Source organism: Talaromyces stipitatus, genomic scaffold, assembly GCF_000003125.1.
Source record: "Talaromyces stipitatus ATCC 10500 scf_1105507295549 genomic scaffold, whole genome shotgun sequence".
Taxonomy (NCBI): Eukaryota; Fungi; Ascomycota; class Eurotiomycetes; order Eurotiales; family Trichocomaceae; genus Talaromyces; species Talaromyces stipitatus.
The window spans coordinates 4,006,580-4,031,217 of record NW_002990117.1 but is presented as its reverse complement, the minus strand read 5'-3'; the positions used below and the strand labels follow the sequence as shown (position 1 = coordinate 4,031,217).

The 24,638-nt window shown below is 49.9% G+C and overlaps 12 protein-coding genes across 12 annotated transcripts, besides 4 other annotated features; 4 read left to right on the top strand and 8 right to left on the bottom strand.

Moving 5' to 3' along the window:
* Positions 1 to 1,315: 1,315 nt before the first annotated feature.
* Positions 1,316 to 1,335: a microsatellite.
* A 117-nt stretch (positions 1,336 to 1,452) lies between these two features.
* Positions 1,453 to 2,847, bottom strand: TSTA_023280 (DNA helicase recq1, putative; the record flags this gene model as incomplete). Its single annotated transcript, XM_002484463.1, has 3 exons — positions 1,453 to 1,977; positions 2,134 to 2,710; positions 2,747 to 2,847. The coding sequence occupies 3 exons, from the start codon at positions 2,845 to 2,847 to the stop codon at positions 1,453 to 1,455; spliced, it is 1,203 nt and encodes a 400-aa protein (XP_002484508.1).
* A 120-nt stretch (positions 2,848 to 2,967) lies between these two features.
* On the bottom strand, positions 2,968 to 3,804 carry TSTA_023270 (uncharacterized protein; the record flags this gene model as incomplete). Its single annotated transcript, XM_002484462.1, has 2 exons — positions 2,968 to 3,276; positions 3,397 to 3,804. 2 exons carry the CDS (start codon positions 3,802 to 3,804, stop codon positions 2,968 to 2,970), a joined length of 717 nt encoding a protein of 238 aa, XP_002484507.1.
* A 213-nt stretch (positions 3,805 to 4,017) lies between these two features.
* On the bottom strand, positions 4,018 to 4,686 carry TSTA_023260 (uncharacterized protein; the record flags this gene model as incomplete). Its single annotated transcript, XM_002484461.1, has 3 exons — positions 4,018 to 4,217; positions 4,263 to 4,317; positions 4,399 to 4,686. 3 exons carry the CDS (start codon positions 4,684 to 4,686, stop codon positions 4,018 to 4,020), a joined length of 543 nt encoding a protein of 180 aa, XP_002484506.1.
* Positions 4,687 to 4,914: 228 nt separating this feature from the next.
* Positions 4,915 to 6,426, bottom strand: TSTA_023250 (uncharacterized protein; the record flags this gene model as incomplete). Its single annotated transcript, XM_002484460.1, has 3 exons — positions 4,915 to 5,273; positions 5,445 to 5,940; positions 6,118 to 6,426. The coding sequence occupies 3 exons, from the start codon at positions 6,424 to 6,426 to the stop codon at positions 4,915 to 4,917; spliced, it is 1,164 nt and encodes a 387-aa protein (XP_002484505.1).
* Positions 5,040 to 5,088: a sequence feature (GA-rich).
* Positions 6,427 to 6,803: 377 nt separating the features above from the next.
* On the bottom strand, positions 6,804 to 9,986 carry TSTA_023240 (ATP-dependent DNA helicase, putative; the record flags this gene model as incomplete). Its single annotated transcript, XM_002484459.1, has 2 exons — positions 6,804 to 9,653; positions 9,756 to 9,986. 2 exons carry the CDS (start codon positions 9,984 to 9,986, stop codon positions 6,804 to 6,806), a joined length of 3,081 nt encoding a protein of 1,026 aa, XP_002484504.1.
* A 1,293-nt stretch (positions 9,987 to 11,279) lies between these two features.
* Positions 11,280 to 12,262, top strand: TSTA_023230 (pyrroline-5-carboxylate reductase, putative; the record flags this gene model as incomplete). Its single annotated transcript, XM_002484458.1, has 2 exons — positions 11,280 to 11,325; positions 11,439 to 12,262. The coding sequence occupies 2 exons, from the start codon at positions 11,280 to 11,282 to the stop codon at positions 12,260 to 12,262; spliced, it is 870 nt and encodes a 289-aa protein (XP_002484503.1).
* Positions 12,263 to 12,399: 137 nt separating this feature from the next.
* TSTA_023220 (gibberellin 20-oxidase, putative) lies at positions 12,400 to 13,511 on the bottom strand (the record flags this gene model as incomplete). The annotated part of the gene is made up of 3 exons (XM_002484457.1): positions 12,400 to 13,071; positions 13,130 to 13,294; positions 13,353 to 13,511. 3 exons carry the CDS (start codon positions 13,509 to 13,511, stop codon positions 12,400 to 12,402), a joined length of 996 nt encoding a protein of 331 aa, XP_002484502.1.
* A 601-nt stretch (positions 13,512 to 14,112) lies between these two features.
* TSTA_023210 (efflux pump antibiotic resistance protein, putative) lies at positions 14,113 to 15,892 on the top strand (the record flags this gene model as incomplete). The annotated part of the gene is made up of 2 exons (XM_002484456.1): positions 14,113 to 14,737; positions 14,796 to 15,892. 2 exons carry the CDS (start codon positions 14,113 to 14,115, stop codon positions 15,890 to 15,892), a joined length of 1,722 nt encoding a protein of 573 aa, XP_002484501.1.
* A 289-nt stretch (positions 15,893 to 16,181) lies between these two features.
* On the top strand, positions 16,182 to 17,364 carry TSTA_023200 (alcohol dehydrogenase, putative; the record flags this gene model as incomplete). The annotated part of the gene is made up of 2 exons (XM_002484455.1): positions 16,182 to 16,750; positions 16,824 to 17,364. 2 exons carry the CDS (start codon positions 16,182 to 16,184, stop codon positions 17,362 to 17,364), a joined length of 1,110 nt encoding a protein of 369 aa, XP_002484500.1.
* Positions 16,801 to 16,820: a microsatellite.
* A 332-nt stretch (positions 17,365 to 17,696) lies between the features above and the next one.
* Positions 17,697 to 19,121, top strand: TSTA_023190 (alpha/beta superfamily hydrolase; the record flags this gene model as incomplete). The annotated part of the gene is made up of 2 exons (XM_002484454.1): positions 17,697 to 18,993; positions 19,057 to 19,121. The coding sequence occupies 2 exons, from the start codon at positions 17,697 to 17,699 to the stop codon at positions 19,119 to 19,121; spliced, it is 1,362 nt and encodes a 453-aa protein (XP_002484499.1).
* Positions 19,122 to 19,290: 169 nt separating this feature from the next.
* Positions 19,291 to 20,421, bottom strand: TSTA_023180 (uncharacterized protein; the record flags this gene model as incomplete). Its single annotated transcript, XM_002484453.1, has 2 exons — positions 19,291 to 19,924; positions 19,997 to 20,421. 2 exons carry the CDS (start codon positions 20,419 to 20,421, stop codon positions 19,291 to 19,293), a joined length of 1,059 nt encoding a protein of 352 aa, XP_002484498.1.
* Positions 20,422 to 21,757: 1,336 nt separating this feature from the next.
* Positions 21,758 to 22,179, bottom strand: TSTA_023170 (uncharacterized protein; the record flags this gene model as incomplete). Its single annotated transcript, XM_002484452.1, has 3 exons — positions 21,758 to 21,833; positions 21,860 to 21,942; positions 21,982 to 22,179. The coding sequence occupies 3 exons, from the start codon at positions 22,177 to 22,179 to the stop codon at positions 21,758 to 21,760; spliced, it is 357 nt and encodes a 118-aa protein (XP_002484497.1).
* Positions 21,979 to 24,594: a mobile genetic element.
* Between the last annotated feature and the right edge of the window lie 44 nt (positions 24,595 to 24,638).

Below are 24,638 nucleotides of genomic sequence, written 5' to 3'. Positions count from 1 at the left end.
ACCACCAACTGTCAACTGGCTTAACCGCTATCTGGCAACTGTCAACGGGCTTCACCGCTATCCGGCAACTTTCTCGACCAACTGTCGACTTTCTCAACTACCAATTATCAACTTGCTTAACTACCAGCTGCCGACTGGCTCAACCACCAACGGCCCACTTGCTCAACCGCCAACTGTCAACTGTCAACTGTCAACTGTCAAACGGCTCAACCGACATCTGGCAACTTGGTGAACCGCCAACTGTCCACTGGCTCTGCCGACAGCTGTCAACTTCCTCAACCACCAACTGTCAACTTGCTCAACTGGAAACGTGCTCAAAACCGCCAACTGTCAACTTGACTAACCGTCAACGGCCCACTTGCTCAACCGCCAACTGTCAACTGGTAACTAGCAACTGGCAATTGGATCAACCGCCATCTGGCAACTTGGTGAACCGCCAACTGTCCACTGGCTCTGCCGACAACTGGCAACTTGCTCAACCACCAACTGTGAACCTACTCAATTGTCAACTGTTAACTGGCTCAACTACCAACTGCCAACTGTTAACTGGCTCAACTACCAACTGCCAACTGTTAACTGGCTCAACTACCAACTGCCAACTTGGTTAACCGCCAACTGTCAACTGGCTCAACTACCAACTGTCAAACTGTCAACGGCCCACTTGCTCAACCGCCAACTGTCAATGGCCCATTTGCTCAATCGTCAACTGTCAACGGTCAACGGTCAACCGCCAACTGTCAACTGTCAACTGTCAACTGTCAAACGGCTCAACCGCCATCTGGCAACTCGGTGAACCGCCAACTGTCCACTGGCTCAACCACCAACTGTCAACTGGCTCAACTACCAACTGCCAACTTGGTTAACCGCCAACTGTCAAGTGGCTCCCTCGTTCCACTATTAACTGGCTAACGCGCTCAATCATCAACGGGCTTCCTGGCTGACCGGCCATCCCGCCAACTGTCAATTTGCTGAACTGCCAACTGGCTTGCTGGATTACTTCCTGAACCATCTGGTACCTTGCTAAACCACCAACTGTCAACTTGCTCAATCGTCAACTGTCAACTTTCTTGACCACCAACTGTCAACTTGCCCAACCAACTGTCAAATGATTAAACCACCAACTGTCAACGTGCCCAATCGTTAATTGTTGACTTTTCTAAACCACCAACTGTCAACTTGCTCTGCCGGCGACTGGCAACTTGCTTATAAAACCAGCCACACCAGCGGAACCAGCGAAACTAGTGGAATCCACTACTGGCTCTCGAACACGTGACCTTCAAAACCCTACTTCATACGTGATAATCAAATGAGATAACTCTCTCTCTCTCTCTCTCTTATCAACTCGCTCGATTCTGGCCACGCTTTGCTCTCTCTTCTATGTTACTAATCCTATAATGTTTCTTCTCATCTATATCGTTCTTTCCAATCACTCTACAATAACGCTGTGAGTTTCTACTCGCTACATCGATCATCATCTCTCTGCAATTCTTGCTCCACAAATTCACACATCCAATTCATCTCCACCACCAATCCACTTCGCTCCTCGCCTCGATCACCAAACCGCCGCTGGAAATATCCAACCAACCGCGCCATATCCTGCATCTCGATGGGGGGTGATAACTGGGCCAAACGTCGACCCCACGCGGCTTGGATCACGGATTGGAATCGTCCATGCAGCAGCTGGGCCATCACCTGGACGGCAATGAATTCATACTGACATGGCTTCTGCGTACTCTGATAACCTCCAGATCCATTACTCTCCCAGCGCTGGCAAATCCACTGGGGGGAATGACAGTGGAAACATGCTGCGTATGGCTCGTACCCACTGCGTCCCTTTCCCCGTGACTGGCTGGTAATTCGTGCAGTGATCACCTGCGCCCACTGCTGTGCCTTGTGGGCGTGGGGATGGGAACACTCATCAATGGAATGATTGTTGGGCTGGTGTTCCAACTCACAGATCCGGCATTGTCCCGCCCACTAGTCAAACTGGTCCCAAATTGACTCAATCTCCCATCCATTGTCTTCCACTTGCTGCATCTGCCGTTGAACGGGAGCCTGGTAATATGAAATGGATGGAAACGTGGAGCTGGCGTGTTGTTTGGCCGCCAACTCCATGACGGGATGGGATCTCACGCGCTTGTGTCCTTGTGGTGGCCGGTGCTGCCTCTTATTATCCTTGTGATTATCATCTGCCTCCTCCATCCCCTCCAGATCACTAGGATCCTCTTCCTCGCCATCAACGTCGACCTTTGACACCGGTGTGGCGCCACGACACTGATCGCATGGGGCCTCCCCTTCCTCACACTGCTCCCATTCATACCCATCCACCATCCCGTCCAAGTATCGATCCAATGTCCGTCGCCGACATCTACCGTCGATGTACTGACGCACTCGCTCATCCACGACTTCGGGATATCCCACACCCTGTCCACTGCCATCGATCAACATGACCGCCAGACTAGGCCGTCCATCTCGTCCAGCGCGCCCACTCTCTTGTCCATAATCCAACAGCGTCCGGGTTGGTCCAACGTGGACGACCATCTGGATATCGGGGATGTCGATCCCCATTCCCAATGCGCTGGTGGCCACCATCACCCCTTGCTTCTGCTGGCAGAATGATGCTAACACCCCGCGGCGATCCACAGTTTTACTGTGGTACGCTGGACACTGCAGCTGGTGGGCAATCTCGACTGTTGACCCTCGTGAGTGACTGTAGATGACCATCTTACATGGATCCTCTCGTCACCGGAACTTCTCCGCTTGTTCTTCAATCCACTCCATCATCAACCGCTCAATCATCTCCCGCTTCATCTCCTTCTTGCCAATAATCTGGACCACGTAAATCATATTGATGTGGCTAGTCCGACTATAGAACCATTAGGTGGTGCTAGGCTTAAAATACATCTGCTCACACAATGTGGCTTCGCTCTCATGGGGTAACATTGCTGTTAACAATACCATCTGCGTCTACGCCTGGACCAACTTCCCTAACTGCGCCATCTCTTTTTGGAACTGGTATCCCTCCTGCAATATCATGTGGCACTCATCAATCACAATCCAATCAAGCTCCTTGGTCCACTGCTTGCGGTTGATAAATGTCTGGAATGTCTCGGTCACGGTGGACTCGGGGGTGACTAAGACAATGGATGCACCATCAACAGGACGTCGGGAGTTCCACTCCACGCACGAGATCCCTAGCCGCTGGCAACATTGCTGGATATCCTCTCGCAATACCACCAGTGGAATCACGACAATCATGGTGCCTCCGCGACCGATCTATGCGGGTAGCATGAATAACAAACTCTTACCGGCTCCCGTGGGCATAATCACAATGATGGGACTCTGTTACTGCACAATCGCCTAGATTACCGCCTGCTAATTGCCACGGAATATGACCTGCTTACCCATCATCTCCTGTAACGCCTGGATGGGATCAGCTACTCGGATGGCTTTCCACCATTCCACCCAACGGTTCTCGGCACTGTCTTGAAATGGAGTAGTCTGATCCTCGCGCAGCTTCCGCATGGTGGACTGGAATCCTAAAAACTGATGCCACTCCTGACTGCTTTGCCAGAATTGTAATCGTCGTTCTGCCACTTCTCCCACTCGTTCCGTCCACTCCCGCGCATATATATTGCTGGCGGTGTTGGGACTGTGGGTGGCCTGCTCGTCCGCAACGTGGCCCATGATCTCGTCCTCCTCCTCGTCCGCCTTGGCCTCGTCCGCGGCACTGCGCGTAAACGCACGGCTGTTCCGCATGAATCGATGGCTGATGGCGATGGCCACCTCTTGATACGATGCCATGGTCAACGTGCGTCCACCCAACCCAATGGCACTCTCCCGCTTCAAAATCTGTCGCAATCGTTCTGATGACCATATGGGTTGGCCGGGCTGGGATGCCCATAAATGGGAATGGATCTCCTCGCGTCCATACAAGATAGTATCTATCCGCCGTTAAAACGGCAACACTAGCCATAAATACCACACCAATAGCTCCCCCACCTCACGGGGCACGTATCATTGGATGATTTTGATATCGCCACTCATCTGGTAACCCTTGTGGTACTTGGTCACCAGCACCACGAGCCCATCCTCGATAAATACGTTGCGGATCCCACCGGCCTGGCTATTCTCATGACAGATACTCAACAGCTCGGGAGCACGAGCGGGTTGGCCCCATGTGAACTGCGTACAAGCAATAAGCTTCTCCAAAAACGCTGTAATCCGTCAATGAAATGCCTGCCATTGAACCCGCTAGATACTCTGTTCGTCCGCGTGCATGAATTTGCGACGGAGTGCGGGATGACGCTGAATATGCTGCTATAACCAGCTCGTCCCATCCACGGGCCACGTGGTGCGCGAATCCTGTAAAAAGCTCTAGCGGAAATCCTCATTGACTGGATTGTCATATAGCCAATCCCATGGAATTGCTGGCGCATCCTCGGGTGAACATTGCAGCAAATCCTCCATCAAGATCCGCCATGCCTCGCGGGTCGTCCGATCCACCATGCCTCGAAACTCGCTCATGGTAAACTGCAAGTCTTTATATAATAGCTCGTCGTGGTTCTGCCAGCCCACGTGGCCCTCTGTCGTGGTGTTGTAATGGATCTTCAATCCGTATATACGGAGATCCAACATCCACTGCATCAGACTCTGTGAACCGCGGATCATAAATGTGTCAACCATCTATGTCACCCACTGCAAACAGCCTTTCTGGTTAGTGTAGGAATGGGAATGGGACAGTAATCCTCTATCTGTACTGTCCCAGTCTGCATCATTCATAGAACTCTATAGTTCATCGCCTTTAGGCACAGCACTTAATTCAATAGCCTTCCGGACTACCATGAAACGGGCCAGCTTGATCAGCTTGGATAAAATGGGTGGGTAGTCATTGGAGGTGCGCCAACCATCCTCTCAAGCTCCCAAGATCGCAGTGGCACAGATCAACGCGCTGTCGTACTCGCGACGGACAATCCGCTGGTTCAATAGCTCGATGCAAAAGTCCAAACATGCCTGCTGGATCGGTGTTAATGGGGGCACCTCCTCCTCCTCCTTGTTCTCCTCGTCGTACTCCTCGTCGTCATCCTCTCTGGGATCAACCTCCTCTGGGTCTGCATCACCCTCCAACCGGTCCCTGCTCCGATCTGACATCTCTTCCTCACCACGGGGTCTGACACGTTGTGGTGCCATGGTCTCAACCCTGGATTCCCCGGATGACGGCGGCAAACTGGGAATGGAACGGGACTCCCATGGACGACGTTCTCCTGGTCGAACTACAATCGATTGTCCCATATTGGGCGGATAGACTCGAGGTTATGCAATCTGCACCAATCGTTTCCATGCCTCTTTCTGCCATCGTGTAAAGCGATATTGGGGTTGACGCTCTTGGGACTCAGACTGCTGCTGCGTTCGCTAAAAAAACATCAAGATCTGCTGCCACGGACATACTCGATCCGTCACAGCGTTGGCATCCTGATATGCCTCCAGTGGCTGATACCGCGTCTGATTCCTCTCAGAACAAATAGCTTCCATGCGGACAAATACACCCATGTGTAACACGGATAGCTGGCTGAGTCGTCCCACTTCCCCCATGGCGCTCCATACTGCCCACGCGGCACATTTCTCTGCTGTTTTGGTATCGGGGATGGCGGTGCTTTGGTTCTCATCCTCACTGGGTGGCTCAGGCGCCTCGATGAATGCCTGCAGCGCATGGAATGTGAACGGTTTTAAATATGGCAACCATCCAGTTCGACGGAGCCATGGATTGGCCTCATCCACGTGTCCTTGGGCGATCTTCTCCACCAGCTTCTTCTCAAACTCAGCAAATTTAGCGTTAGCTTGCTCCCAGAATATCGCAGCATTGGGTAATGAGATAGAATTGGCCTCATCCATCCTATCCCGCTCATCCTCAACATCATGGTGATCAATAATTGCAAAATACTGGGATCCAGTCTTCTATAGGAATAGTCGCTGGCATTGTACTGGTCGACATGCTAGTTTCTGCTGCTCTTGGATAACGCGCATAGTAGATCTTGTTGGTTGACCTCTTTGGAAAGTGCGACTCCAGCCATGCTGTTTTAACCAATGTTGACGCATTGTAGCTATACTTGGACATACATACCAACATAATTCAGGTGATAACTGGCACTGCCAACCATTCAATGGACCAATGAGCTGGGGAATAGCCCGAATTCGGGTTGGTGGAATATCCAATTCAATTGGATTAATGGCAATATCTGGCCAGCTGCGAACCTCCTCAGCAAGCTGTTTCCGGAGCGTAGATGATAGATAACGGTGGGCATGCTGTAAATGACTCTCAATCTGGCTCGGCCATACACTGTAACGGCATTCGCGACATACTACCGTTGTTGGAAAATCGGTTAGTCGCTCAAAATATAGATTCTGGAAGGCAATAGGGTTGGCCATGATGAGATATGTAATAAAGATAGAATATGAAGACTGTGTGTCAAAATTAAATAGATCAAAGGTACAGGAATGGATTTAGGAGTTAATTTATTGTGGTCAGAAACGTGCCCCTATTTCACTGGGCACGGACCACATCTTATTTTGACTACTCCTGGTATACCCTAACAAGAAAAGTCACAAAACTACCCGTCCACTTTGCTATCCTTGTACGGGATATCGACACGGTCAATCATGTTCAGATTACGGGATTATGGAAAGCCATGGTGCAATAATACATGGTCTCAAGTTTGGTGCGATTTAGAGGTCAAAGGTTGATTGTAATTGGGGTCCAAAGCTGATTGTATCCGGGGTCCGACCTTGTTAGTAAAAACATAACCCTAACCCGAACCCTGATTGTATTTGGTCCAAAGACAATCGGCTATTTTGGTTAGGGAATCCTCATACTGCTGTAATTGCTGGCTCTCCTGCTGGATCTGCTGGATTCGCATCTGAGACCCAATAGTCAGATCGCAGTCGACGTTCTCCTCTGGATTAGGCGAGCAGGTCGTAGTAGGATCAGTCGAAGAAGATTCAGGATTCTCTTGACGGAAGCGACATTGATCACAGAGAGGATCAGGCGCGCTGCAGGCCACTGCAGCCCCATCGAGGAAGGAGCTCATCGCAGCGACTCGACAGTTCGGCTGATCTAAAACAGCATGCATAGCCTGTACATCAGACGAGATCATATGGCCTGGTCGGCTCGACTTGGTAATACTCCATGAGGGAGGGAGTAAGGTAATAGAACGACCGCCCTGTTGGTCACGTCCTAGGCGGCCTACCTCCTGCGTAAACTCAATGAGACTGGATGGAGCTCCAAGATGGATAACAAGGCGGACTCGTGGATGATCAATTCCCATTCCAAAGGCAGAAGTGGCAACAATCCAATTTGGATTTCCATTACGCCACGTCTCGAGGGTTTGCGCCTTCTCTTCACGAGTCCCAGAATCAGCATGGTAGAAGGGACATGCAAGAATCGTAGCCACTTTCTCTGTAATCGCTTGGGTTTGGCAGTAGAGAATTGCACGCTCTTGAGAGTCTAGTTGGGTACGCTCTTGCTGGATCCAAGGAATTGCAAACTTGAAGAAGTCCTGATCCATAGGGCAGGAAACGACCTGATAGGATAGATCACGGCGAGTGGTGAGGCTACGGATCAATCGTGCCTGAGAGAGTAGCATGGTTTGCTCAAATTCTGCCATCATGACTGGTGGTAGCGTGCCAGTGAGGAAGACCATCTGACACTGAATATCGCGTAACGTAGGAAGCAAGGCCAGTCCCTTGCGGTAAGAAGAGGCGGTCAGAGTCAGATGACACTCATCAAATACAACACGATCAAGTTGATTGGCAAGCTGTAGCCGAAGAAGAAAGGTTCGGAAGTTGATATGTACTGCCTGCTCAGCGCTTACTAGGATCAGTGGACTCGATCCAAGGTGCCTGGATTCATCCTGCTGATTCCAGATGGTCACCTTAATTCCAGCATTCTGACATCGAAGGAGCATGTCCTGCTTGAGGACCAATAAAGGGAGCACTACCACGGTTGTTCGTGCACCAGGAAGCTGGCAGGGCAGAAGATAGAGTAGGCTCTTGCCCTCATTTGTTCGAAGAACTGCAACCACTTGACTAAAACCCTGGATGATATACTGCAAGGCTTGTTGCTGATTACTGGTTCGATACTGCGCTTCTGGTCCATACATGCGCTTTAGAATGGTCTGCGCCTGCTCCATAGTCCAGCGCTGTTGACTCTGTCGTGGTTCGTGGCAACGATGAAATCGTTGAACTAGTGTGGACTCAGTTGCCTCACTCCGCACTCGCTTGGAAGGACTCTCATCCCATTCCCACTCTATATTGACGTTGGCTGGTTGCAAGGACTGAGTGAATACAGCAGGCAGTCGTCTTTTTAATAAGCTAGGTGTAGAGTACTGCGAGGGCTGTTTGATTAATTGATGCCAGATCTCGCTAGCTTGGCGGAATTCTTGAAGACCAGCATCGGTGAGACCGGCTCGAAAATTGATGGTCCCTCCATAGATCTGATTCCCAGTATGAGGTGTATGTGCAGCCTGATAATGGAATACCGCAGCCATACTGCCATTGTGATCCTCTATAAGGTCATCTTCATTATCAAGAGAATCCTCAATAAACTGTGACGCAAGAGTTCTAAACTTCTTAATGGCAATCCCAACAGTGATCTGGCGCCAGGCTCGAATATGAATCTTCTTACCAAGGATCTGCTCTCCAGTCCGGATCACGGTCCGCGTAAGATGATTATCAGACCAAGGCTTTGTCGTAGAGGCCCACAGGTAGTCACAGAGTGGAGTGGATGTGGAAGAATGCATAGTTTGCACCTGGTGCTGTAACCACTGTCGGAAGGGCATAATTAAGATGAGAAACTGCGTAACTAAGTGTCCTACTTCTGGGAGAAGAAACCGGGCGGGCCATCGAGAGGCATTAGTACGATGACGACTCTTATGATAATCCAGAATAAAGAGCATTTGACCATCATGGAGGAAGAGATCGCGAGTATGCAGGAGGGTGTTGCGCCATCGAATTCCTAGGAACTCAGTGCGTCGCGCTTGCTGGCCAGATCCAATAAAGAAGGGGACGAGTAAAGCCTCTAGGAATCGCTGGATAGTTGCTTCGTACTGTTCTACCATCTTGGGTGAGATCCGCCAGGTCTGATCAACACCCAACTCCCAAAAGATTGGAAACAGAACTGCATCCTGACTGACTCGATGGAAGAGCCAGTCCTGATAGGGTACTACGTAGGCATGATTGCGAGAATCTGTGAGAAAGGATGCACCAGCTTGTGTAGCATCCCAGTTATCCATCAGATTACTAAGATCAAATTGAGGGATCTCAGTAGCCGGCCGTGCTGGGCCGGATAAACACAACTCTTGCTCGAAGATGGCCTGCGCGGTAGAGATGCCCTCGCGGATCAGTCGAGAGAGTTCCAACAAGGACAGACTTACATCTTGGAATGTAATGACTTGGCCCTCTCGATCCCATCGTACTTGAGCAGGGGGGACCTCACTCATTGCAATCCGGAATGCATACAGTCGATTCTCCAGTAGCTCCGCCACGGGTCCCTTGGTATCATTGAGTAGCCATCGATCGCGGTGTCTAATAATAATATCTCCAAGATCCTGAGTAGGATGGTTCTGTTGTTCTAGGATAGAAAGGGCTAGGATCCAGATCTGACAGTTATAGATTAGTTGTGAGAGAAAGGAGGTGTAGTTGCTAACTGTCATCCACTGTTTCTTATCTGGTATCTAGAATAAAAGTGCTGCAAAGGAGACCAGGATAGAGTTAAAGGCTCGCAAAGAGACTGACTGTTGGATAATCTCAAGGCAAAATGCAAGGGTTTGTTTATCCATCTCCTGCTGGAGTTGATGGAGAGCCTCATCATTATTCTGCTCTAATTCTTGTTGGTGACTTAGATTCTTAGCAGTAGTGATCACGTCATCCCAGGTAGACTTCTGACCCTCTGTTGGCAGAAATAAAGGATTAGGAAGGAGCTGGTCATCCATTACTCGACTCCAATAACAGATCAACCTCTGCCAGGTCTGAATGTACCGAGAGCGACTCTGAGGATTCTGGAGAGGCTGGATAGGATTCTGCGAGATCTCTCCTCGCGCAAAGGTATTGAGAAGTCGAGCATTGTAGCGACTTAGCCGTGGGATGTCACTAACAGGGTTGTGATGTAGTAGCTGTTCTGTCTATCTCCAGATTCGGTCCACGCTGGCGCAGATGAGATCTAATCTTATCTCATCATGATTGGGAAGTCGATAAAGATCTCCCACCATTTCTAGATCTAATCCAGTAAGGTGAACATGAATACCAGTGGTTCGTAACCATGGAGTAATTTCAGAGATATGCTGACTGTCATTCACAGTATATGACACAGAGTTCTAAGTTTGAAATGTGTGGTATTCCTGGAGAAGAGTATCCAAAGAAGGTAGATCATTTGTAGTAAGAGTAGATGTGATAAATGGAGAGACACGTGGTAAGGAGAATAGATTAGCTGGTACTACGGTAAAGTAACGAATTTGTTCCTTTTCCTGAAATAATGTTTGAAGATGTGCATGATTCCAAGGCATTATTCCTTGACTTTTGCGCCATCCATGTGCCTAGTTATAATGCTGTCGTATACGATCAATATTGCGAGATCGATAGGAATAGGTTTCTATATGACAGAGAAAACCTCGTATGGTCGGAAGATCATTGATCTTGGTAATTCCATCTGTAGGATATATCACTTCATCTAAGTTATTTGCAATCAATTGATAGTCTGGATACTGTTCGATTTCCCGTCGTTGTGGTTGTTTAATATGATGTTTTTGAAGAAGATGTTGGGGAAGATTATGGCGAGTATAGCATGATCCATGATCAGTGCAAAGAATTACCCGCCAGTTTGTAAGGATACGAAGATAGAAGGGGAAAAAGTGCAATTGCTCTCCTAACTCCAGAGATATTGAGTTATCAGAAGAATGAGATATAATTGAGGATAAGAGGAATATGTTAGAGTGAAAATATTTACTCAAAAATAACTATGACTGAGATACAAATAAAAAAGACTTTTAAAATTGATTTCCCCTGATCCATGAATGAAGCTAGCCATATTTATCTTAGCTCCCGAAACTTTTTCTAGCCGTAACCCTGAGCTACGCCATGGCTGAGTACAAACTGTGATGGACGCTCAAGGCCCAGAAACAACTTCCTTTCTAAGCGTAGCAGTATCGACGAAGAAAACTAAGTGTGAAGAAGAAGAAGAAAGGGGAAAACTGGCGCTGAGCCTTGAGGCTCTCCAAATACACTCTGTCATGGGATGGAGGCCTTATGGGGAAAGCGGTCTAAAAAGGCAGAATTGTAAGATCCTATCAACCAACTTGTTTGTAACTTAGGCCTTCCCTTCCTCTTCTCCCAAGCTTAGGATTATCATTAGAATAGGCTTATTGAGACGTCACACAAACTATAGATAGGCAATCTAGGTTCTGCAATTGTGGCTGGATTACTGGCGTCACAGCAGTCGGAGACTCTGGTGAACCGCATTTTGATCTGCGTCCAGACAGCATCTCAGCAAACGCGCGTTGCTACAATGCTTCCCAATAAGAACCGCCACCATGTGCAATATGTGATTGACAACCATGTAGAGGGCGTGAGACAAGCGGATGTGATTATTCTAACCTGTCCGCCCTCCCAGGCATCTGTGGTTCTTGGGACTCATGGAATGGCCGCGTCTTTGACCGGAAAGCTGTTGATCAGCATGCTGGGTGGTGTCTCATTGGACGATATCGAGCGGACTCTTTACGGAAGCAGCAAAGATCGAGGGCCAGAAGGGCGATGCCACATCATACGAGCAACGACCAACGTAGCTGCCGCCGTCGACGCCTCTGTCACCATCATTGGCGAATGCTCCACGCCGATGCCGGGTGAAACTCTCGCCTCCGCCGTGGCACTCCTGAAGACAATCGGAAGCGTGGTTCACGTCAACGCCTCTCAAATCCCAGCAGCAACGGCATTAGGTGCATCGGCGACGGCATTCTTTGCACTAATGCTTGCAGCGGCAATTGACGGTGGCGTTGCGTTGGGACTCGGGCATGACCAGGCTGTACAGATTGCTGCTCAGACCATGGCTGGTGCAGCGCAGTTGGCATTATCTGAGGCTCATCCAGCTACTATCCGCACACGTGTCACCACCCCAGGCGGCTCTACTGCGAGGGGCTTGGAGGTGCTGGAAGAAGGGGCTGTTCGGGGAAAGATCATTCGTGCTCTCAAGGAGACAGCTACTACCCATCGCATGTAAATAGTTATAATAATACCAATCAACAAGACTGAATATTTTGAACCACATTAATGACAGTAGAGAGAGCTTCAATTTGCACTGTATAAAAACCTAAGAACAAACGATTGGAGAGACAATGACGGTTTCTCGCAGCCGATTTAGTAGGCCGTCTGCAGCCGAGAGCGGTGGTATTCCAGAGCCGTAATATCGGGATACAGCGGCTTGGTTCCCCTGGTGAAAGCTGGGAGTGAACCCAGCGATGCCTGTCTATCTGCCTTGCAGAAATAGGCGATGCTATACCGAGCAGGGATCTCGACATCGCCTCCGTTCTGATCGAGTTGGGTAGGGAAGCTCACTCGATGCAAGCCAGCGCGTAACTCGTCGTTGGTCCAGCGTTGCAACGTCTCACTGATATTTACAACAAGCTCGGCCTCGCTTTCCGGGTTTACAGCGATAAAGGTCTGCTGGGCCGGCGCGTTGCGATCTTCCACCTCCAGCCCTCCCACCGAGCTCGCGAACAGCAATGTAATCACGCCCAGGTCGAAGTGCAGCCAGATTCGCGACACCTGGCCGGTTCGAAGCGTGTTCATCGCAATTGGGGGGTAGTGGTTCAGCCTCAGCTCACTGGCACTATGCGTCTTTGATGAGATATTCCCGTTCAGTGTACCCTGTGGGACATGGAGAGCTTCTTCCAGCGCCGCGATCAGGGTTCGCGTGCAATCTGCCATGAGTGCGTAAAATGATTCCATCGCCGGTTGAAATCCGGGGAGGTCCTCTGGCCATCGGTTGGCGTATTCTGCATCATTGGGAGACCCGCAGTCAAAGTGCTCCTGCAACGTTGTATGAGCCCCGGTCTACCAACTGTAAAAGACGAAGCAGCGGACTTACTCTCGCATCGTACAAGTTTGCGTCGACATCATGGCCTACCAAGTGGCCGAACAATGCGGCCGTCTTTTCCGCACCTATCGCACTGTAACCTCGCTGGGGGCTCCCATCAGCAATGTTCTCGCATGCCAGCTTGCGCTCTTTGTTGAGTTCGAAAATCCTCTTTGCCTGGCCAGTTGTTAGTGGGTTGAGTTCGTTGGAGAGAATATTTGAAAACAAAGCGTACCCAGCCAAACATCTCCTGCACGCGGTCTGATGGGACGCCATGGTTGATCAACCTGACGAATCCGTAGTCGTGAAAGCTCTGGAGGAGATGGTCGAGAAAACGCTTACGAGCCTCGTCTCCGGCTCCGAGCTGGGACGCATCTAGAAGAGGGACGCTCATGGCAACAATCTTAAGGCTGAACCAGAGGATCTGTTTTGAAACGCGGATTGTGTGTCTGCCTGAGGGCTTCCAAGTAGTTCATCTTCCAGCGCATTGTCTTTGCTCTCTTGACGCTTGTTCTATCAACACCAACGCCGAAAGTCAATCCCGAATATCGGCAAGGTCTGTGATTGATTTCGGCAGGGGTCTGTCATTTATATGCCGAATCACTCGATCGAAAAGAGCCCCTTTTGATCCATATTCATAGCCCTAATCCGAACCCTAACCCTGAGTCACCCATCAATATCCATGGATGTCTGAGTCTAGAATCATTCGTCGAATCAGTGGCAATTACAACCTTGGAAGTGTTTCCATCTAATTGGCCTGCAAGTTGCGGAAAAGAAAGAGCATGCCCAACGGACGAAATCGTCCGGGTGAACAAAGAATGAGCCTGCAGGGTTGACATAATCCCTGTCCAGCATTAGAAATCAACATTGAACCTGTCAACTGCATCTCCTATTTTCCAACCCTTTTAAACATCGACTCCTGCATCCATTCCTTCCATTCCTGAGCTTCATGGTCATCAACCAAGCGATTTGATCTCTTCTTGAATTTTACAACCATGCCATCCACGAACAGCCGGTCAGACCAGGGCAAGCAAAAGGAGCAGCCTGGAGACGCGGTATTTCCAGCCGATCAAACACCAGCAGGCAACAAGAAGCCCAACTTTCCCAAGTCCTGGCGTTTCTACGCCATCTTAACCACGCTGTCTGTCACCGGTCTGCTCACCACGATCGAAGGCACAATCATCACCAATGCCCTGCCAACCATCACCGCCGCACTCGGGGGTGGCAGCTCGTCCCTCTGGATTGCCGATGCCTATTTCCTCGCCTCCGTTGCGACCCTTCCTCTCTATGCCCAGATGAGCAACATTTTTGGCCGTCGCTCGATGTTACTGGCCTCGGTGGCAATCTTCGTCTTGGGCAGCGGCTTGTCGGGCGGCTCGAGCTCCATGGCCATGTTGATTGCCTCACGTACCATACAGGGCCTCGGGGGTGGCGGCATCAGTCTGCTCATTGAGACAGTTGTCCAGGACCTGGTCCCACTCCGCGAACGAGGCAAGTACATGTCGGTGGTGCTCATGTTTAGCACTCTCGGAGCGGCGCTGGGCCCGCTGTTGGGCGGCCTGATTGCAAGCAAGACTACCTGGCGTTGGGTCTTCTATATCAATGTTCCAGTGGGAGGAGGTATGTTCGTTCCAAGCAGCTGCTACTGCGCATCGGTCCAAAGCTAATTCATCCCCAGCGGCACTTGTTGCGCTCTACTTCTTTCTGCGTCTGAATTACCGTCGCGACCAGACCTGGAAGCAGCGTGTGAGCCGCATCGACTTTGTAGGCAACATGATATTTATTGCGGCCATGGCCGCCATGATCTTGGCCTTGACGTGGGGGGGTACAGTTTACAGCTGGAGCAGCTACCGGATCCTGGTAGCTCTGATCTTGGGATTCATCGGTCTGTTTATCTGGACTGGATTTGAGTGGACGCCCAAGTTCGCCCCAGAACCGTCGTTCCCACGCAAGATTGTCTCGAATCGCACTTCGTCCGCTGCTCTCATTTTGACCTTCCTACACTCGACAATCACCTACTGGAGCTTCTATTTCCTCCCCATCTACTTCCAGGCCGTCAAAAACCGATCGCCCTTGGCCTCGGGAGTCGACACTTTGCCCACCTTTGCCGGAATTATCCCTTTTGCGATTATGGGCGGCGTGCTGCTGTCCAAGACTGGCCGGTATAAGCCGTTGCACTTTGTTGGGTTTATTCCGATGAGCATCGGCTTTGGTCTATTCAGTACGCTGGACGAGAACTCCAGTGACGCCGCCTGGGTCTGCTACCAGCTGCTATGTTCTGTTGGTGCTGGGATGCTCGCAGGTATCCTGCTGCCCGCCGTCCAGGCGCCACTGGACGAGAGCGACGTGGCGACCGCGACCGGCCTGTGGAGCTTCGTCCGTGGGTTTGGGGCCATCTGGGGAGTCACGATACCAGCGGCGGTGTTTAATAATGAAGCTTCCAAATACGCTGTCATGGTGAGCGATGCTGCCGTTGCACAGAAGCTGTCTGGCGGGAAAGCCTACGAGTCTGCCACGCAGGAGTTCCTCAACACCATCAGCGATCCAGCAGTGAAGGCCGAAGTCATCCGAGTTTTTGCCAGATCAATGCAGACCGTTTGGTATGTCTGTCTGGCGTTTTCCCTGCCAGGATTGATCATCACGCTCTTTGAGAAAGAAGTGACGCTGCGTCAAGATCTCCAGACCGAGTTTGGCATAGAGGACAAGAAAGACCCAGCTGCCTTTGGAATGGAATTGCCAGGTGTCGAGGCCGACGCAGTTCGCTCGCCAGCATAACTTGCCTCTCACATATTCTGAAGGTTGTATGGAATATAGGACAGGGAAACATGCCTCTTTGGCCATTCCAACAGAGTTAAAAAGTCGTTAATTAGAGGGGACAAAGTAACTATAATTGTATTTCATACCGAATGTAACTTTTTTCTTTACCAGGTTCGAATTCGGACTCTTATTATCGGTTGGCTAATCACCGAATCAATATAAAATTACCATCCACAGGACCACTACCTTCATTTACACCTATCCACCCCTTCCCCTTGTAGCACTCAAGTGCTTGAGAGAACTCGATATGGCGCAGTCGCAAACAGCAGTCCGTACTGGCATCGATGGCTCATTTGTGGCATCCCACAACATTCCCGTGCCGTCCTGCTCCCCCGATGCGCTCCTCGTCAAGGTATACAGCGTGGCCCTAAATCCGAGTGACTACAAAATGGCGCGCCTGGTGAACAAGCCCGGACTCATCGTTGGATGCGACTTTGCCGGCGAGATAGTCGAGATTGGATGCGAGGCAAACCGCATTGAGCGACCGGGGCGCGCTCCCTGGGTGGTCGGAGATCGTGTCTGCGGCGCAGTGCATGGAAGCAACAGCAGACACCCAGCCTGGGGCGCCTTTGCGCAGTTCGTCGAAGCCGATCCTGCCGTGTTGCTCCGAATTCCAACGGGCTGGAACTGGCACGATGCTGCGGCCGTGGGAGGCAGCTGTGTGGGTGCAGTTGGTCTGGCGTTGTTCTGCCAAATGGGTCTCTCGCTCTCAGTCACTGGTGGCAGCAATAGCAGCGCAAATGATCCGAAGAAAGTCGTCCTAGTGTACGGTGGCAGTTCGGCCTGCGGAACAATGGCCTTGCAAGTGCTGAAAGCGTAAGGGCGTGGTGCAATCCTAGTCGTGTTCTTCGTCCTCCCCGCTGAATTTTCTTTCTTTCTTTCTTTCCAGCGCAGGATACACGCCCATCGCAGTGTGTTCACCACACAACAACTCCCTGGCAAAGAGCTATGGAGCGGTTGCGTGCTTCGACTATCACTCTCCGCAATGCGCCCAACAGGTCAAGGCCTACACGAGAAATTCCCTGTCGCTCGTCCTGGACTGCATCGGCACAGTGACATCCATGGCCCTCTGCTACGAAGCCATTGGCCGGGCTGGCGGCCGATACGTGTCGCTCGAGAAACTGCCTGCAGCTGCAACATCGTCTCGCCCAACTGTGCGTTCCAGCTGGGCAATGGGCCCGCTGATGTTTGGCCGGCGCATCGACATGGGCGAGTACAGCTTTGAGCCCGATCCGGCTGCCAGGGATTTCGGGAGGAAATGGTACGCCCTGGTGGAAGAACTCGTGGAATCCGGACAACTTCGAGCCCATCCAGTCCAAGTTCTCGATGACGACGCAGGGAGTTGGGTTTCTGCGGTCCAGCAGGGGCTGCAAACAATGCAGGAGGGGAAAATAAGTGGCGTCAAACTAGTTGTCTCGGTTGCGAAGTAGGATGTTGAGTCGGATACGGCTCATCTACTGTTTAGCTACATGCATCTGACTAGTACACTGCACTCGGCGGAATGTCAAACCTGGTTATAATGATCCTGTTAAATCAGAGTAACCGCTCCATTAATAACTAAACACCGATTTCATGCATCGATATCGACAAATTCGGTCGTACTTCGGCCAGCTGGTGATTTCGGCCCCTTTTGATGACCGAAGGCGTGGTTGTTTCGGTGATTAGGGCTAGGGTTATTACGAGGAGAGCTCCCTCGAGGGACATCAGTGTAGCTTCCCATATAGATAATACTCTCTTACAACAAATCACCCTTGGAAACAATATGCATGAATTCTTCTCCTACTCTGCGCGCAACCACTACTTCCAGTATGCATGGTACAATCTGGAACTTTTGCGGCTGCTGGGATCAACGCCGTCCGGCGGCTGCGATGCCGCGGAATTCCTGGAGACGGTCTCTGAGATTGAACCCAATGATGCCGCATCCTGGCAGCATTGCTGGTTTGCAAGAGCGGAAAAGACAGAGGCTCTTGCAGAGGAAATTGGAAAGTCGGGACAGCTGAATCTAGCGTGCAACGCGTTTCTGCGAGCGAGTAACTACTTTCGGTGTGCTCAATACATGTTTCCTGTCATGCCGGAACCAGAGCAGCGGTACCTGCTGCAGGTGTATGAGCGCAGTATCTCTTGCTTTGAGCGAGCGATGGCACTGGTACCGCACAACGTGTCCAGAGTCCAGATCCCTTATTCCGCCGCGCCAGATGGCCGAACGATCCATCTGCCAGGGTGGCTGCATCAGCCCAGTCCCTCTCAATGCCTACCGGGCCGCCGCAAGGTGCCGGTGCTCATCTGTTGTGGCGGCGCAGATTCTACGCAAGAGGAGCTGTACTTTCTGTCCGTCTCCGAGGGACCCGGTTTGGGCTACGCGGTTCTGACGTTTGATGGACCCGGGCAGGGCCTTGTTCTCAGGAGGGACGGTGTGCCCATGCAGCCCGCCGGAGAGGCGGTGCTTGATGCGGTGATCAACTTTATCGAGTTGTATGCTCACAACCATCCACAAGCAGAGCTAGACCTCAACGCGCTCACCGTGACGGGCCAGTCGCTCGGCGGGTATCTGGCTTTGCGCGGTGCGGCGGAACATCGCATCAAGGCATGCGCCGCGATCGACCCGTTCTACGACATGTGGGATCTGGCAATGGCGCGCATGCCTTCGTGGATGGTAGCGCCGTGGGAGAAGGGCTGGATTGGAGACTGGATCATCGACTGGGCCGTCAAGGCACATGGAGCGCAAGACCTGGCGACCAAGTACCAGTTCGCGCTTGCACAGCAAATGTTCGGCACACCGAATGCCGGATCCACTCTTCGCATGATGAAGCAGTATACTTTCAAGTTGCAGGGCAGTCATGGGACGAAGAAGCCAGACTACCTGGCAAGAGTGCAATGTCCGGTGCTCGTGACAGCAGGGACCACAGATTCAACGTCGTTCCTCCCGGAGATTAGCATCAATACCATCGTTAAAAACCTGGTGAACGTGAGCGAGAGCCAAAAGACGATATGGGTTGCCAATTCGTATGCAGAGGGGGGGGCCCAGGCCAAGTCCGGGGCATGGCCGTTATTGCAGCACCGTGTGTTTAAATTCTTAGATGAAGCGCTTGGGATTGACAGAGTGTGTATTAATCGCTAGCTAGAGCGTACACATGCTTTGAGCTGCTTCTACCGCTTAATACACGGTCTTTTTGCTAAGTGCGTTTAGGGTTAGGGCTGGCCTCGTATTTATTCGCATACTTTAGTCAACGTCTCACCGAACTTTGGCTACTAATTGACCGAAACTAAGATGATGGTTTATTATCACGTAGATAACCGATACTTCAAGAGGGACATTGCTGTAGAATGCATTCAACACGCCTTATTGATGCCATTATTCAAGCGGACAGCAGTTTTCCAATAGCCACTCCAATGCCATGCAATGTAATCAAATCCGGCTCCATAAGTCCCACAGTGGCTTGGAGGATTGTTTCACGGGTCTGTTCACAAAGTTGAATGATGAAGCGCATTTGGAGCTCTTGGCTAGTCCCCAGAGAGAAACCATCCACAACGAGCCCCGTCATGAGGGGATGGGAATCGTCGAGCGGCTTCTCGCTCTTTTGCAGTTCCCGGAGTGCATCAACGGCACTCGAAAACATCGCTTCAAGACGGGAGTAGCAGCTCAGGATTAGGAGGATTGTGGATTGCGCTTGCCTGGGATAGGATGCGTTGTCGTTGACGGGCACAATGCGGGCCAGTTGAGCAGTCATTGAAAGCAATCTTCCGATTTCCAAATCTGCCACACGCACGATTTTACGACGGAGTAACGGAGGTGCTGCAGACATGGCTGCGGGGTGTAAGGGATGTCTGCTCAACGCTATGGTGAGGTTGCATAGCTGGATGTCATCGCTGGTGTCTTCTGCGATCTCGCCAGCTTTATCATGGTAGTTTCCAGCCGGCTGCCCAGAGGGCTGCACTCCTGGGGAGTTGCCAATGTTTATTTGCGCGTCAAAGAACCCCGGCACAGGAGGACTGGGCTCTGTCATCAGCTCGCAAGTCCCCCGCAACAAAATCACCCAGCAGAGGAACGTAATGGGGACTCACGGACTGAACACTTCAAAGGACTCTGGTTGAATGTAGGCATTCGAGGGACAGCCGTCATTCATTAGAGACGAAAACGAAGCGTCCCAGGAGATGTCCGCTTGGGTGGTGTCGTCCACCGAGAAGCTCGCATCGTTCGTTGGGACACATGCTTCTGGAGGGCATGGCGATTCGAAACGGTGTACCTCATGACCCATCTCACGCTGTGCATTCCTGTTGTGCGACGAAACGGCCATTGGACGACCCATGGGCCGTGGAGGTGATATCGAGCATACAGCCTTTGCTCGCTCACATCTCTGGCACTGTCGTGATCTGGGTTCCCACACGCATCGAAGCTTCTGGCCTCTGCACCGATCACAGGCTGTCTTGTGCAGCGTTTCAGATTGGCTCTTTCGATGCCCACCGTCCTGGCCACTTTGTTTTGGCATAGTTCGAGTGTACCACTGAAGCTGGAAGTTTGGATTTTCTAGCCAACAGGCCACATTGCGAACAAATAATTCTACATTCCAACTCCAGCCAAAGTCCCCCCAGAGCATCCAAAGTAGATATTCCAATAGCATAAGCCAGAATCTTCATCAAGCCACCCCCCGCCTTTCCCCTCCCGAAAGCTGAATTTACGCAGCTGCAGAGTAGAGCAGGGATTATTCGTGTAATGTGTACCATATTCGCAATTTAGTTATCCAGCAGCCATTGACTTATGCAGCGCAGTCGATGGTGATGACGGTGCAGCTCGGGAGGGGTTGCTCGTACCTCCGTAGGTTAATGGCTATGGAGGCGGCAACACTTCCGGACCCTACTATCACTAAACCACAACAATAATTATAACACAACTTCTAGTATGCATCCAGACTGAACACGGAATCATGGTCGTGGCTTCCCGCTGCAGCTCCTAGAAATACTAACTACTGCAGCTCGCAGCTAAATGGCATAGTATAGGCAGCACAGTGCATGCAATGTAGTAGTACATGAGCACGCTAGAATAAAGCGCCTAGCCTAGCATACGGCGTAGTCGTAGTGCAGGGGGTGGCGTGTATGTAACGCAGTGCCTAGAATGCGGCACGGTACGGGCGGCGAAGTAATTGAGATTACCTGGATATAAATTACGGCTTTACTGGACAGACCATTGTGCTGGGGCAACCCCTCCCGAGGCGTCTAACGAAAAGAGATGCTCTGATACCAAGTATAGTTGCTGCCGGTGACTTTAAATACAATTTATATACTACTCGAATTAAAAGAGTCACAGTGTAAGGGCTCATTCAATAGTCATATTGGAAGCTAAGTACAAGAATACCAAACATGGAGAAAGAAAGAAAAAGCTAGGAATATGAGGCTATCTGTAAACAAGATGTATTGTCGTGATCACGTAACAGAATCACGAACCCCTCTACATAACCCTAGCATGTGACTACGTAAACCGAACTCTACGAATAACCTCATTACTGACCGTCACATTACTCCCCCCTCTGTAAGATGCTTGCCCCCAAGCGCTCAGTTCCAACTCCTCTATCGTGTTATCGTTTTTGTCATTATTAACAAATTCGTTCCTCTCTGCTGCCTCAATCCATTATTGTAAGTTCACCAGGGTCCGGCTTCTCTAGATATCGATTATGGAATGACTTCAATTGACGCGGTGCGTTCTTAAAATTCGCCGCCAAATACCACCTTGGATCGGGATCATAGCCTAGCCACTTCACCTGATAATGAAGCTTATTCTATCTCATCTTCGAATCAAGGATTTTCTCCACCTCCCACTCCTGCTAACCATTAATCTCCACCAGCTTTGCTCTTTCCAAAATCTGACCCCTCAATGGCTCGGTCGATGACACACGCCGCAATTTTTCTAGTGCAAAGACGTCGTGAATTTACATTCCTTCATCTAGCTTCAATCGATAGGCCTGGCCAACTTTTTCGATTATCTTGTAGGGACCTGCAGCTTGGTCTGCGAGCTTCTGACTTGGACAATCCATTCTTCATCCTTTCATCAATACCATAACTTCATCTCCCACGTCAAAGTCAACCTCTCGTCGGTGCTTGTTAGCTTGCTTCTTTTGACACTGTTGCGCTATCTCTAGATTACCACGAGCAAAGTCCCAAATCTCTTGAAATTGCTTTACCCACACGCGCGCATTCTTCTCGTTGACAGTGAACTTCCTTGGTGGATCTGGTTTCCTCCAGTCAAACGACATCCTTAGTTAAAACCCCTTTTCGATTATAAATGGTGACAACCCTGTGGAATCTTAAGGCAATGAAGCAGCCGCAAAATCAATAATTGGCAACCACTCCGACCAATCATCTTAAAAGTGGTTAACATATGGTCTCAGGCGTTGGGACAAATACTGATTTGCGATCTCCGTCTGCCCATCGGTCTAAGCATAATCCGCTGTAGATAATGAAATCTTGATTCCTAATATATAGCATACCTTGTTCTAGAATTCCGACACGAACTGGGGACCACGATCCGACACAATAGAGTCCGGTAATCCTGTATGAGCGTACACGTACTTTATCTAGAGTCTAGCCAACTCTCTTGCATCAACATTCTTACTGCACGGTATAGATATTGGAGTCTTGCCAAACTGATCAACCACCACGAACACCGTGTCACAGCCTATCTTGTCAGGAGGATAGGTCATAAAATCCATGGAGATATGCTGCCACGGTCTGCTAGAGATTGGCAATGGATTCAATAGTCCTGGCGGTAAGTCTCTCCTTGTGTTTGTGCGCTTGCATGTCATACAGTTGTCGACATATCGCTCCACATCTTTGTTCCAGGTAATCCAATAGTAACGTGCTTGAACTAATTGCTTCATCTTGTTCTTGCCTGGGTGAGCTATTAATGGTTGATAATGGATTTTATCTAGTAACCGAGCTTGAAGATCCCCCTCATCTGGAACAAACACCTGATCTTTGAATAACAAGACATCTTCGTGCAATGTCCAGTTCTCATCTCCTGTTCTCGCGAGCTCTCAGAATTGCTCACATTCAGGGCTCCTTGTGTTTACAGCGATGACTCTAGAAATAACATCTATGATAGTGTCTATTGGTGATAGCTCGACACTCCCCTAATTAGGAGGCTCATTATTATCTTCCCCGCCTTCTTCCTCTTCGACCACACTTAATGAATCTTTTACTGGCGAAGGCCCTAGGCACTTCTTTGGCAATATGAGCTGCATACGCCCCTTCTTGCGGTTAACTGGAGTGCTTTCCCTCCAAGTTAATGCATCCGCCAGCGTGTTCTCCTTTCCTGGACGGTGCTTAATAATAAAGTGATATTGATTTACTAATTTGCATCACCTAGCTTGTCTAGCGGTAAGGCGCTTCGTCGTCATGAAGTACCGCAGAGCCATGTAATTAGAAAGAATCTTGAATTGTTCGTCTCTCTGCAAGCCTATCAGCTCAGCTCTCTATTCTTTTAGGGCTGACACAATTGCTAGGAGCTCCTTATCGTGAATGTTATAATTGAATTCTGTGTCGGTCATTGTCTTTAAGAAGTATGCAACTAGATGCCAGTGACCATCCTCTTGTAATTAAGAGAATACTACAGTGACAACTCCATCTGAAGCATCAGTTTCCAATTGAGAAGGCAACTCGGGCTGATAGTGACATAACACAGGTGCACTGGCAAGGCATCTTTTTAGTTTGTTAAAAGCTTCTTGACACTCAGTTGTCCATTTAAATAGTACATCCTGCCATGTTAGGTAATTCAATGGCTTTGCTATTCGACTATACCCTTGTATGAACTTCCAATAAAAACCATAGAATCCTAAGAAAGACTGAATGCCAAAAACAGTGGTGGGAGCCTTCCACTCAGTGATGGCCTTGATCTTTTCCTAATCAACCTTAATGCCATCCTTAGTTACGATGAAACCTAGGAACTTTGTTCGTTCCACACTAAATTTGCACTTGTGAATTGCTGCTTATAATCCAGCAGCTTGGAGTCGTTCCAACACTATTTTCATATGAATCTGATGCTCTACCATGTTCTCACTATAGATGAGTAGATTGTCCACGAAAGCAATCAGAAATCTATCAAGGCAATCCATAAAGACGTTATTCACGAATCGCTGGAAAGTCGCAGGACCATTGGTCAATCCGAAGGGCATGACTTTATACTTATAGGTACCATATCGACACCAAAAAGTAGTGTATTCCTCAGAGTCTGGATCCATACGAATCCTATGGAAACCTTGTCTAATGTCAAGCTTCATGAAGATGCGTGCTCGATTCAGACGCTCAAAAACCTTATCGATCAGTGGTAAAGGATACCAGTCCTTCTTAGTCAATTGGTTGAGCTTGCGGTAGTCAACACAGAAACGCAATCCTCCTCCCAGCTTCGATGCCATGATAATTGGTGCTGCAAATGGTGAGCTACTAGGCTCAAGGAATCCTTTATTCAGGTTGTCGATAATGTACTCTCGCGCTGCTTCCAGTTCATCTCTCGACATCTTATAGAGAGGGTTGTAACTCAACTTGTTCGGCTTTTCCAACTCGATTTTATAATTATAAGGCTGGTGTGGAGGCAACTTGTCCGATTCATGCTTGGAGAAGATATCCACAAAGTCTTTCAGGTAAGCTGGTAGCTTTTTCCTGATTTCCTCTTCTTCTAGTTTTTCCTCTGGGGTCTTTTTATCCTTAATGATCTTAT